Source organism: Camelus bactrianus, chromosome 12 (assembly GCF_048773025.1).
Source record: "Camelus bactrianus isolate YW-2024 breed Bactrian camel chromosome 12, ASM4877302v1, whole genome shotgun sequence".
NCBI classification, from domain to species: domain Eukaryota; kingdom Metazoa; phylum Chordata; class Mammalia; order Artiodactyla; family Camelidae; genus Camelus; species Camelus bactrianus.
The window spans coordinates 18,740,566-18,752,699 of NC_133550.1; the positions used below are offsets into that span (position 1 = coordinate 18,740,566).

Consider the following 12,134-nt stretch of genomic DNA (forward strand, 5'->3'; position numbering starts at 1 on the left):
TCAATGTTTATCAACATAAATATATTTTTAAAATACACCTCTCTAAGTTTTTGCCTTTTTTTTTTCTGACTGACTTGGTAAAATTAAATTGATTGCAAGACAAGTTGGGAAGGAAGAGATTGGTGGCGCCATCATTTGCTTCGGGTTTTGTTTTTTTTGGGGGGGGGGGGTTTGGACTAATATTTGGCTATTAACCAAGCACTGCTTTAGACTGGGCATTAACTCTTTTCTGGTTGTGAATTAACGAAAGTCAGGTCAATGGCATTGAAGGCATTTTTACCTCTCTTTGTCTGATTTTGAGTGGGAAAATTAACGTACATCTGATTCCTTGTCGTTTGTGTCCAGAATTCTGAATGAATGTGTTTTCCAGGAGGGCAGCATCTTAATCTTAGAGCAATATTCATAGGGAGACACTATAGAAATCAGACCAATTCATCCTTGCATTGTTACTTAATGTAATGAGTCTCATAAGGCAAACAAAAACTTGGAAAAAGCCCAAAGGTATGTCTATCAGTGTCATGATGGAGTCATGATTTGTTGAGCTTGAAAAAAACATTAGAGATCATTTGTCCTAGGGTTTCCATATTGGGTTTGGAGAAGCTGCGTCAGAGCTCACTGGGCAGGTGGAGGTGGAGGGGGGGGTGGCAAGATGTGAGGAACAGGATGGAGGGGTTTAGCCCTTTCATCCCTCTCCACCAGAGGACCTCAGCCTGTCCTCTATTTTGTGATGCTTCAGCAAAGCAGAGAGAGACATCACAATGCAAATGATTAGAGAAGAGCCTTAGCAATTTTATATCAGCTCCTGCACCTTTAAAAGCCTCAGGACCCCTTTGTTCATTTGAGCAAAGGTCACACAGCTAATAAGCTAAGAGACAGGATAACAACAGAGGTGTCTGGATTCCCAGACCTGGGTTCTTTCTGCTCAACTCTGTCTCTTTTGCAAAACATTGTGCTAAGTAAGCAGTGCCGATGTGGCCGCACCAGGTGGACTCATTTCCTTCTTCCTCTTTGCAGGAGAAGTTGAAGATGAGTTGCTTCATGGTTACAGCAAGGTGTACACATTTGACACCCCTCTCCTCATGGTACGCCTGGCAGTCCTCGTGGCAGTAACACTAACGGTGCCCATAGTCCTGTTCCCCGTAAGTACACGAACCTCTGGTAAAAGAATCCCCCGTAGATTAGGGTCAATCAGTACAAATGTTCTGACTTGCTGTTGACTCAGTTGTAATGTGAGTTTGCAATTGCAATGTCCAAGAACATTATTATTTTCATATAGCATTTTGGACCCACTTAAAATTGACCATTTAATATTTGGATAGAGCAAGTCTCTTCAAATGTTAAGTACTTTTTCAATGTAGAGGGAAAAAAAATAATTTCCACATATTTATTTTGTTTTACAGCTTTATTGAGATTGAAATTTATTTTTAAACTCAAATTCAAAAAAGCAGATCTTGAGTTCCTATCTTGTGGAGTAGTAGAAATGAGTAGGAGTTTATATAGCTTAATTTGAAAGCCAAAACCACATTATCTTTCAAATTCTATTGCATTTTTGCCACCGTTCTGAACGTATTTCATCCCCCACCCCCTAATCCCAGTTTGTTGTGCTGCCTTCACATCCAAAAGTTGCCTTAACATCCAAAACTCACCTTAACGATTCCTTGAACGCTAATGAGACATGTTAAGTAAATTACATCCTTGAACAAAATTTCTTGAAAAGTGGTCATATTATCCATCATATGTCTCTTCTACTGCCCCCAAGACTGACACACACCCTTTGGCAGACTCGTGCTGGGACACAGTCCCTTCATGACATTTGCTGTTGGGGTCAGTTGTTCTGGGATCACAGAGCAGGGCTGATCATGGAGACCTGGGCTGCATGCGTTAAAACCACCACCTATGGATAAACACAAGCCTGCACTTTCCTGCCAACTTCTCTTTCATAAACACTGAATTTACCACTCTTTTTAGGGGGGAAAAATCAGCAACATAGTAACCAGCACTGTCCTGGACAGAATGTTCCATACAGGGCCAAACCGATGAAGGTTACTCCTATAATGACACTGTGGTCACTTTAAACGCAGCCTGTGTGCTGAAATATTCTTTGGCACATTCCTTTTCCATGAGTGCATGAAATCAGATCCTTATTACTATGGTGGCTAAGAGTTTACTTTTAAATAATGTCTTGTCTCTTATATATCTGAAAGTATTTCAAATGACAGGCACTCAGCTTTAGCCTAAAGTCAGCTCCATTGTGGGTACAAGGCAGAAGACAGCTGTAGACAGAAAATGAACCATAGGGTAAACTTCCCAAAGCAAACGGCATCGCCAAATAAAGATTATCTGGAGCCTTTCTTTCTGTGTGTAAAGATATTACTGATGAAATTTTGGGACACAGTAAGCAGTCACATCATTGCTGAATCAATGCATTTTATGAAAGAAATCTGTTACGCGTTTCTGTGTTGGTCTATTCATAAGTCCTATATAGAGTGCTTGCAAGTCATGGTCTCAGGAGATTAAAGGACTTGGTTGTGGTTCCACAGCTAGTTGCTAACAGTTGAACTGATGCGTTGCTCACAGCATGATACTGACGGCTGCAGTCCTGATAATGGGCAGCGAAAGTCAGCCTTTCATTTAGTGATGACCGCTCCACCTTGACATTAACAATCCAGATCTCCCATAGAAATTCTTCCCCATGGTAACAGATAAGGCACTGGCATGAATCTGACTATCAGGAATGGCAACACATTTCCCACTAGGTGTATCTCCCATAGTAGTTTGGAAACATTTCCCATCAGATGCCCATTAAAACCAAAACTGACCATTAGAACCAGATTTCAGGAAAACAACTGCTGTCCTTTGTTAAGGATTTTTACTCCACATTAGCGTTTATGAAACTTTTTGCACGTACTTCTGTTTCACCCTTACGTTACATTGAGAGGCTTTGTATATTGTCCAAATCTTCCCCTGGATGTTAAGGGTGAGCTCAACAGTGTTTGCTAAGAAAAATGGTCTCCAAATGAATCTCGCCCTTTCTTGTGATTGTATAAACTGCCTTTTCCAGCAAAAGCGTAGACTCTTCTCCTGGCTGACATTCGCCATGAACATCAGTTCAGGTGGGGTTCTTGGCTTCATGAACGAAGCCTCCTTGGAGGTTATGGATGATATAAAGGTGGATCCAGTCTCTCTGTCCCAGTCAATTGCGACAAGGCTACATTCAGACCCTTCTCCCCAACAACGACAGAAGTTGTTAAGGGTGTATTTGTTTGTTTCTGACAATTTGGAGCCAAGATTTTCCATGTGTCAAACACTGAGTCAAACAGCATGGTTCTCCTGGTAAGTTTCTTTGAGTTAAGAAACTCTTGACCAATACATTTATTTGCTTTGCCTTGATAGCCCCACATACAAATAATGAAACAAATAAAACCCAATCTGGATTAAAATCTATCCGTTTTAGATATTTTTTTGTATTCTCCTTTATTCAACTACAAAGTTGGTTCTTTTTCTTAGGAGCCCAAGAAGAGATGACAAGAGTTTTGTTGTCGGTGGTGGCGGTTGGCTGGATTCCCTTTTCATTTCTCTATGCATTGTCTTTTTTTTCCCCCCCGAGTCAGGTTAGCTTTTTCCCTGTTAGTAAAAGGCACAGAATAAATGCTTGAAGTGTTTCTTGAGCACATAAATAAAGTGAATTAAGATGCTGGCTTTCTCACTAGCCATCCAACATTGTTTTCTCTTTCTTAGAAGCGGGAGGGAGGAGCCATGGGGCTGGGGGTGTCTATTATGGGACTGCACCTCCTTCCTGGGGACTAATCATGCCATTTTCAGCTTGTGCTTCTCTTTGAGCAGAAAATGCACTTACTACCATGAAAAATAGAAAACCCGATAACCCTAATGGGTTTATTGAGAACACATAGACTCAAATTCTACCCACCGCACCTTAAAAAAAAGAGAGAGAGATCATATCTCAGAGTCTCTAGCTTCTTCTATTTCATTTGATTATAGTAAAACCATTCCTTGCTCTTACGTTGCCTTTAGACCTCCCGTTTTGAGGCATATGTAGATATAGTCATAGAAAGATGGCAGGTGTCGCTGTGAACTGGACTAGAACACTGATGCCAGTGTGGTCCAGGCATTTCCAAAGCCCCTGTCCTAAGCAGTCCTGCAAAGTGAGGCTGTGATTCACTTCAAAGCAATAGAATTGACTGAGTGATTGATTGATTGAGTTCAGAACTAACAAGGCTTCCACTTTCTACGCAGCCTCCACATTTCCGACTTTCACATGGGGCCCTACATCAGAACACAGCATCTCCTGAACAGGCTCCTGTTCGGAACGCTGTCTCTGGAAACAACAGGTGTTTTCTCGAGAGCTGCGGGGAGCTCTTCTGGAACTGTTCCGGGGTTAGAGGCTGTGGAGGGTGCTGGGGATGTCCCCACATAAGGCATCTGACCCACACTTGCAGGTTCTTGTCAGTTTGTGTCGGTGGAGCAAAGGCCCCTAAGTGGAGCAGCCGGCACGGCTTTGTGGATAATAAGCCGGAGTCGCCTGTGTCCTGACACAGCCAAGGGGAGCTGCCGGGACCCGTGACGCCAGGCGCACCCTCAAGGCTGCATTTTAACCTGGAATGACTAGCAAGCTTCCTTCTACTCTTTTCCTCCACCTAGCACGGCCGGCAGCCTCTATCTCCCTGTTTGCCCCATTGCCCATCTAAGACGTGCACTGGCAACCCTACATGCCTTCAGCTCTGTTTGGGATTTCCTTATTCCCTACTGACTATGAAGAGCAAACTTTCACCATTTATTTCAGCCATTATTCCACAAACTTTCCATACTATTACATCATTAGACCAAATCTTAGTCCTTCTGGGAGCCTTGAGACCTGAGAAAACTGCATTTATTTACATTCCAAGACCCCATACATATAGGATTGCCTCTAACTCAGCTTACTCAGTTAAACACATTATTTCAACAAAGGACTAAAAAGCATATACGTGTGACCTCTGCCCGAAAATAACCTGCATTCTGCTTGCTTAGGCTATAAGTTTGTCATTCTCAGACAAATAAACCCTTAAACCCTATGTGTGTACCATAGAAAGCTTATTTTTTATGTTTATTTTTTGATTTACAATGTTGTGTTAGTTTCTGGTGTACAGCATAGTGATTGAGTTGTATATATATATATATATGTGTGTGTGTGTGTGTGTGTGTGTGTATTTAGAAAGCTTATTTTAAGCTCGGACAATGTTGAACGAACACTAATTGTAGGTCATAATTTCTAGGATGCTGAGGAAAACAAAATCAAACTGTTTGCTTTGCTCAGTCTACTTTTCAGAGTGAGTTTCATAATTTTCGCTCATCCAACTTTTAAAATCCGTTACAAACTCACTCTTTAGTCGTTTCCAGAGACTAGCTGGCTTTGCCATTCTGGAAGTGAACTTGCCTTTTAAAACTAAACAGATGGCTTTAATTTTTGACAGAGTGGTGTGAAAGGAATGTCACGTTAGACACAGCAAGCCATTCAGCTCAAAGCATTTGTCATTCATACGTGTGTTTCAAAATATAGTTTACATTTTCTCTCTTTTAAAAGAATTCCCACCTCTATACCATTAAAAGACTTCAGAGGCAAAGTTTTAAGGGAAAAAAAATCACTCCCAATCTCGGCATTTCTCAAAACGGGAAATCCTAGCTTAACTAAAGTGCTCACTGCTTGCAAAGCCAATCAACTAATTCCACTGAGTCAAAAAAGTGTCCTCTAAAAGATTTCAAAGATAAGGATATTTCCAACTTTGTTAAGCTCTTCAACCATAAACGGCACTCCCTCCCTCGACCCACAGGGATCTTTTTATCCAGTTACATCAGAGTAACTTGAGCGGCGGCTACAACCGGCGCCTTACTTGACCCTTCACCTGCTCTTTTCAGCTGCTGAAATAGGGCTGAAATCTGTCAGGGATCCTGAAGGAAGGGAAAAGATTCATTCTGTTCAATTTAATTCAGCATTTATTGAGTGCCTGCTGTGTGCAAGACACTAAGGTAGAAACTCAGAGGAGCGTTAGCATCATTAGGTTTTGGTCCTTGCCTTTTGGGCATCTATAATCTGTAATTGGCGGGAGGTAAAGGGGGAAAAAGGAGAAAGGAGTAAATACAAAAAGTATTACATTTAAGAAAAAATCAGGGGGCAAAAAATGCTAAATAAAATGTGAAATTAAGAAACACTGAGTTTTGTAAAAATTCTGTTCACGATCACATGCCAGTAAATTCAATGCTTGCCCTTCACAATGAATCCAGTCTGATAAGACATGATTAAAAATCAACAAGGGTTTTTCCTGCATCTCTGATTTATGCATCTTATCTAGCCTTTTATCTCTTTCTGACTGAGACTATTTTTAAGAAAACATTCTGAAAGCAAAGAAAGTGAGCACAAGATATATCCCCTGAGGGAAAAGTGACCCTCTCCCAAACATTGAAAATCAGCATCAAGCTTGCACAACAATATGAATATATTTAATACCATTGAATTGTTCACTTGAAAATGGTTAAGATGGTAGATTTTATGTTATTTGTACTTCATCACAATTTTTAAAATTAAAAAAAAATAAAAGAACCAGCATCAAGATCTTTTCTGGGAGAAAAAGGAAAACCAAGAATGTTTGAGAGGGACGAGGATATTTGAAATAGTAGATAGAGTCAAAAGCAAAGCCGTGACCTTGCCTTTAAACTTCCTGTTGCAGATTCGTTCATCAGTGATCACACTGTTATTTCCCAAAAGACCCTTCAGCTGGATAAGACATTTCCTGATTGCAGCCATACTCATTGCACTTAATAATGTTTTGGTCATCCTTGTGCCAACTATAAAATACATCTTTGGATTCATAGGTAAGTTTCAGAAAGGCTTTTATTTTGTCAACTCAAGTGCTACCTCCATTAACAGAGGACAGGGAGCCAGTGATGGAAGGTCAAGGATCCCCATCCGTCACAGGCTCACAGAATTCCTAGTAGCCCAGCTGGGCTCCAGTTGGTCACTTTCCCTCCCTCCCAGTGACACTGGAAGTTATTCACAGGATCAGAAAACGTTAGTTAAAACCTACCTCTAGGTCATGTAGCCTAGCTGCCTTTTCCGGCAGACCAGGAAACTGAGCTCCACAATAGTCAAGTCATGATACTTGGAGTGGACCCAGGATTTGAACTTAGGTATTAACTCTGCATCAGAAAAAGAGGAAGGAAGTTAGATTTTACCTACAGGATGCCCTCTGAGGTCTGTGAGTATCAGCTGAACATTAAAAGGATGTCTTTGGAGAAAGAGGAGGTTGACTTTGTAAAGTGTATTATTTCTCTTAACTGAGTGACCTGTTAATATATTTAATTTTTCATTCTGCTGATTTCAGGATTCAGTCAGACTTGAAATACAATGTAAAACTTTAAAAACTCCGGTGCAAGCATTTGGAAAAGTTAGAAGTAAATAGGAAGGGGGTGTGATGGGTTCATAGATGTATTTACATTACTAATTTCCTATAAATTTGTAACATTCAGTCTTTTTGTTTTTTAGTACATGTTATGTATAGTTAGTATGCAGCTACTATGTAAGGTACATTTAAATTGTGTTTATAAACATATCTTCTTTCAATGAGCATCCACAAGCTTATAGTACCTATCGTGCTAAGATTACGGAAGGCTTAGGTTTGGTTACTTTCAAGTGTACGCCCCTGGGTCTCTGCCTTGCTGATTCAGACCTGCTGAGTAAGACTATGTCCTGTCCCGTGTCTCTCCTCAGGGGCGTCTTCTGCCACTATGCTGATTTTCATTCTTCCAGCAGTTTTTTATCTTAAACTTGTCAAGAAAGAATCTCTTAGGTCACCCCAAAAAGTCGGGGTAAGTAAGGTTTGCCATTTCTCCCATTATAAGCTGCTCTCAGACTACATAGAGAAAACCAGGAGATGCATGTGGTTCAAAAAAAATGAATTGACAAACAAGAACTAAAATTCAGAGATGGGCTGGAACTCTCCAGTGGAGAGAAAGAGGGAGTGGATTTCTGCCACTCAGAGAATTCCAGGATTTTTTTCTCTTCAAGTGTTATATATCCTGTGTTGAGTCCCTCCCACCTGTCAAACGCTAATGGATTCTGCGCACAGGCGCGTGTCCACCACCAAGCTGTTGCTGTATTCTCTGAGGGAAATTATGCCGGAAGGAACTAGGGTCCCTAGGAGTGTTAGGAAGTTATTTAAACATTTTGTTCCTATTCTTTAGGTTTGTAAGGCCAAAAGAAAAAGTGTTGCTTTTGTTCCCCGTCCTTAGTACCTTTTTGTCCCCTGGTGTGGACCAAGATCCAGAACACAACCATTCATTTTTTTGATTGATCTCTTTAGGTATAATTTATAGTCTTATTAACCTAAAGAGTGTGTATTTCTTTTCCATAATAGTATTACAGAAACTTATACTAGAAATAATTGTTTTTCCCAGATTAAATATTATCAACTGCTCCTTAATCAAGTCTTATATTAAGGTTGGAAAGGTGCCTCTGACTGAGTGACCCTGAATTTTGCCTGGGAGTCATTCTCCTCGTGGGATTGTTCTGGGACTTGAGGACAGTTTGGTTTCAGAAAAATCCTCCCATCCCCGGCCCCCAAACTTCCACTCTGTGCAGCCCATTCTACTTGGACTTTTCCAGCAGTGTGGTCTTGGCCAAATACTTGTCTTTGTCAGTTTGCCCAGATGTAAAAGTGAGTAAAACTATCTCCTGGATTCTTTCTAATGAAGAAAAAAAAAACTTCAGCTGCTGCTTCCTATATGTAGAATTAGGAGGTTGATCTGTGTAGTAATATATAAGACCCCTTCTAGTGTTAAAATTATGAAATATTTATGTGTGTCTATAATTCCATGTATATTATATGTACATGGGTACGTATATATGTAATTTCAAACACACATACACTTTGGGGTTTTTTTCAAAGAATATGCAACATGCATTACCTTAGGCTTTTGTTTTCATTTGTTTTACAAAATTTAATCATATCATACCTACTACTCTTTTATAACCTGCCCCTTTTCACCTAAAAGATTGTGAGCACTCCCTAGGTCATTAAATCTTTTTCTGTTACCTGATTTGTAATGATTATGGGATATTCATCATTGTGATGTACCAAATCAATTAACCATTTTTCTATTTTGAATGTTTGGGTTAAATCTCTCTAGTATTGTATTCACCCTCTTTCCCCAGCTAGGGTTCTAATTTGATTGAACAGCTGGGCATAGACATCTGAGCTGAAAGAACGGTATAGTTCTGTATGCAAATCAGATTGCTGCCTTAAGTAAACAACTTGTAAAAGCAAACTGTACCGAGTGAGTATAGTTCCCATGTTCCCTAACAAGTTCTCTCTGACTTACAGGCTTTGATTTTCCTCGTGGTTGGAATCATCTTCATGATTGGAAGCATGGCACTCATTATACTGGACTGGGTTTACAATCCCCCAAATTCCAAGCATCACTAACCCAAGGAAAACATACTTTCTTTTCCCAGTGGAAATGGTTGCGAATTATGCTCCCAAAGATATTTGAGTTATCTTGATTGGAATGTTATTCATAGGAAATAACAGGAAGATTCCAAAGATGTTTACCAGCAACATCACCAGCCACCTGCAGAAGAGGAAAATCATTTTTTTTTTTTTTTTGTCGTGAATGGCTGTTTATGTATTTAAAAATCTGTGGAGTCCATTTCTACCCAGGTTTTACTAGAGCAGTGTGAGATGGTGTATTTTTGCTGCTGCACCAGCAGAATAAGAGGAGCTGCACGTAATGGTCATCAGATAATATCCTCTTCCCACCTCCTCGCCCCCTCCCACCAAAATACCAAATTCCTGTATTCTCGGAACATCAAACAAAAATGCCCTGGTGGCAAAGCTATCACCACTCAATGCCTTCCCTCAGTCTTGCACCAAATACTCTGCGTCTATTTAGTAACAGAGGCAAAAGGCATTATCTTCTGAACTGTCCCTGTGAGGTACCTGAATGATCAGACACCAGGCTAGAACATCTTACTGTCAACACAAGGAATATTTTGCCCATCCTGTTTGTGGCATCAAATTAGTGGATTCTTCATTCAGTAGATCTTTTGTAAGTGTTAAGACATCTTACCAAACATAGAGAGGGGCTTGATTTAAATTATAGAGGAACAGCAAAAATAATGCTTACCGCTGACCTGCCTATTCGGGAAGCATTTGCTTACCCATGTGATTCCCAATCCTCTCGTACTTTGGTCATTGAACAATGCTCTCCCTCTCGTCTTCCATTCTCATCCAGAATTTTTAGAAGACCACAGTTCATGTGGCGCTACACTACCCAGTATTGTTTGATACATTTTTATTTGATAAACATTCAGTGCAGGAAACTGTGATTGCTTATTTGTTTCTGTATATAACCTTATTCTGTAGTCATCAGAATTTTAATGTATGGTACATTTGATTTTTATTTTTTACGTGTGTAGTTTTCTCTCCTTCACGGTCAAACATTTATATTCCTGGGGGTGGGGGCAGGGAATTACCTTGACTGGCTCAGAAATCCATTTGTATGTATCTGTCTCTTGGGGATATCTTAAATTTGAAGCCTAAGTTATATGTAGTTCAGTAATGCTCTTCTTCAATGTTTACAATATTGAATATAATTATCTACAAGAAAATAAGGTCCCTACTTGCAAATAATTACCACTACTAAGGTTGCGTCTTTAATTTAGCATGTTTAAAATAGGATTTTAGTTCATTTCGCTTGCACAGGTGTTTGCTGACGTTCACTTGCCATTTAATACAACGTTGAGTGGTTCTCTCTAAAAATAAAAGTGCTAACACTACAAAAAGATGCAAACTATTATTCTTGCTCACTTCTACAACATAGTTACCTGAAATGGATTTAAAAATTAGTACTCACTGCCTAGAATTTCTTTTTTTTTTTCCCCCCTAAATCAGTAGCAAGCATATTTGTGGTATATTTTATATTTTAGTGTAGCCAAGTATGAAATACAAGTAGCATATAAGTATGATAATATTAAATCACATTTCAATAGCTTTTTCTGGAATGTGCCTTAAGTAAATATATATTTGTTTTATGTATTATTTTCTAGAGGCAGAATACTGCAAAATGGTGCACTTTATTAAGGACATTGAGCATTACTAGAAACTATCATAACTTCTGACTTACTATTACTGGAAAAAAATTTGCCAAATAGCATTTTTAAGATATATTTCCATTTTCATTCACCCAAGGAGTGTATCAAAATCGAAAGTGGAAAAAGGTACCTTCTGAGTGTTAAAAAAAAAAAAAAAAAAAAAAAGTCTAACCTGAATGTATTTAAATGTAAATATCAAAGATTAATCCAAAAAATTGAAAAAGTGTAAAAATCTGTATATATTTTGAATGCTTTACATTTGAAATGACTAACTTGAAAATATCAACATGTGTAATTGTATAAATACTCAAGAGCAATACTACAGTGCCAAATAATAAAGCACCATTTCTCCTCACAGCTATTTTCAGGATTAGAGTTCACATAGACTGCAGGGCAGACGTACATATGGTATCTTGTACTGGTTAATTTAGCCCCATTTATAAACAGATGAAAATTTTTATTTTCTTATTTCATTTATAAGATGGTTCAATGTATTGGGAGGCTTTTTTTTTATTATGGAAAGTGTATATTGGTATATAATAAATGAACTTTTCAAGTGACTATGATGTCATTTTCTTTCTATTGTTGAAGGCTGTGAATTATTTATACATGAAAAAAATTTTTTAATGTAAATACTGTCTTTTTTATATTGGTATATGGCCCATTCTTATTGTTACTCTTGGCATATAACTAACATTTGTAGCTTTCAAAATAGTTTCCCTCTTATTTTGGCAATATACACAGCTCATCCTAAATCATTCTTATTTTATATCATTCTAGAATGAATGTGGAAGAAACGATTCTCTTTATAATGCATTAGGGAAATGGCATTTGGGACAGAAGAAGAGGGAATAGAAGAAAGATGAGAATAGTAAGATAAAGATATGGGAGATTTGGAAGAAGAGAAAGCAGCATGGGAGTGCTGAGAGCTGGGTAGAATGGACTTTTAGGGGGATTAAGAGCTCACAGGGTAAGTGTATGCTTAACTTTT

General features: G+C 38.9%; 1 protein-coding gene across 4 annotated transcripts in view; it reads left to right on the plus strand.

Moving 5' to 3' along the window:
* The window catches only part of SLC38A4 (solute carrier family 38 member 4), a 69,083-nt gene extending 57,380 nt beyond the window's left edge, over window positions 1-11,703 (plus strand). For all 4 annotated transcript variants that reach the window (XM_045523559.2, XM_045523558.2, XM_045523557.2 and 1 more), the window contains exons 13-16: window positions 1,015-1,139; window positions 6,723-6,867; window positions 7,763-7,860; window positions 9,375-11,703. In XM_045523559.2, coding sequence (XP_045379515.1) covers window positions 1,015-1,139; window positions 6,723-6,867; window positions 7,763-7,860; window positions 9,375-9,476 — 470 coding nt within the window. In that variant the 3' untranslated portion in view covers window positions 9,477-11,703. The remainder of the gene's footprint in view (window positions 1-1,014; window positions 1,140-6,722; window positions 6,868-7,762; window positions 7,861-9,374) is intronic.
* The last annotated feature ends 431 nt before the right edge of the window (window positions 11,704-12,134 follow it).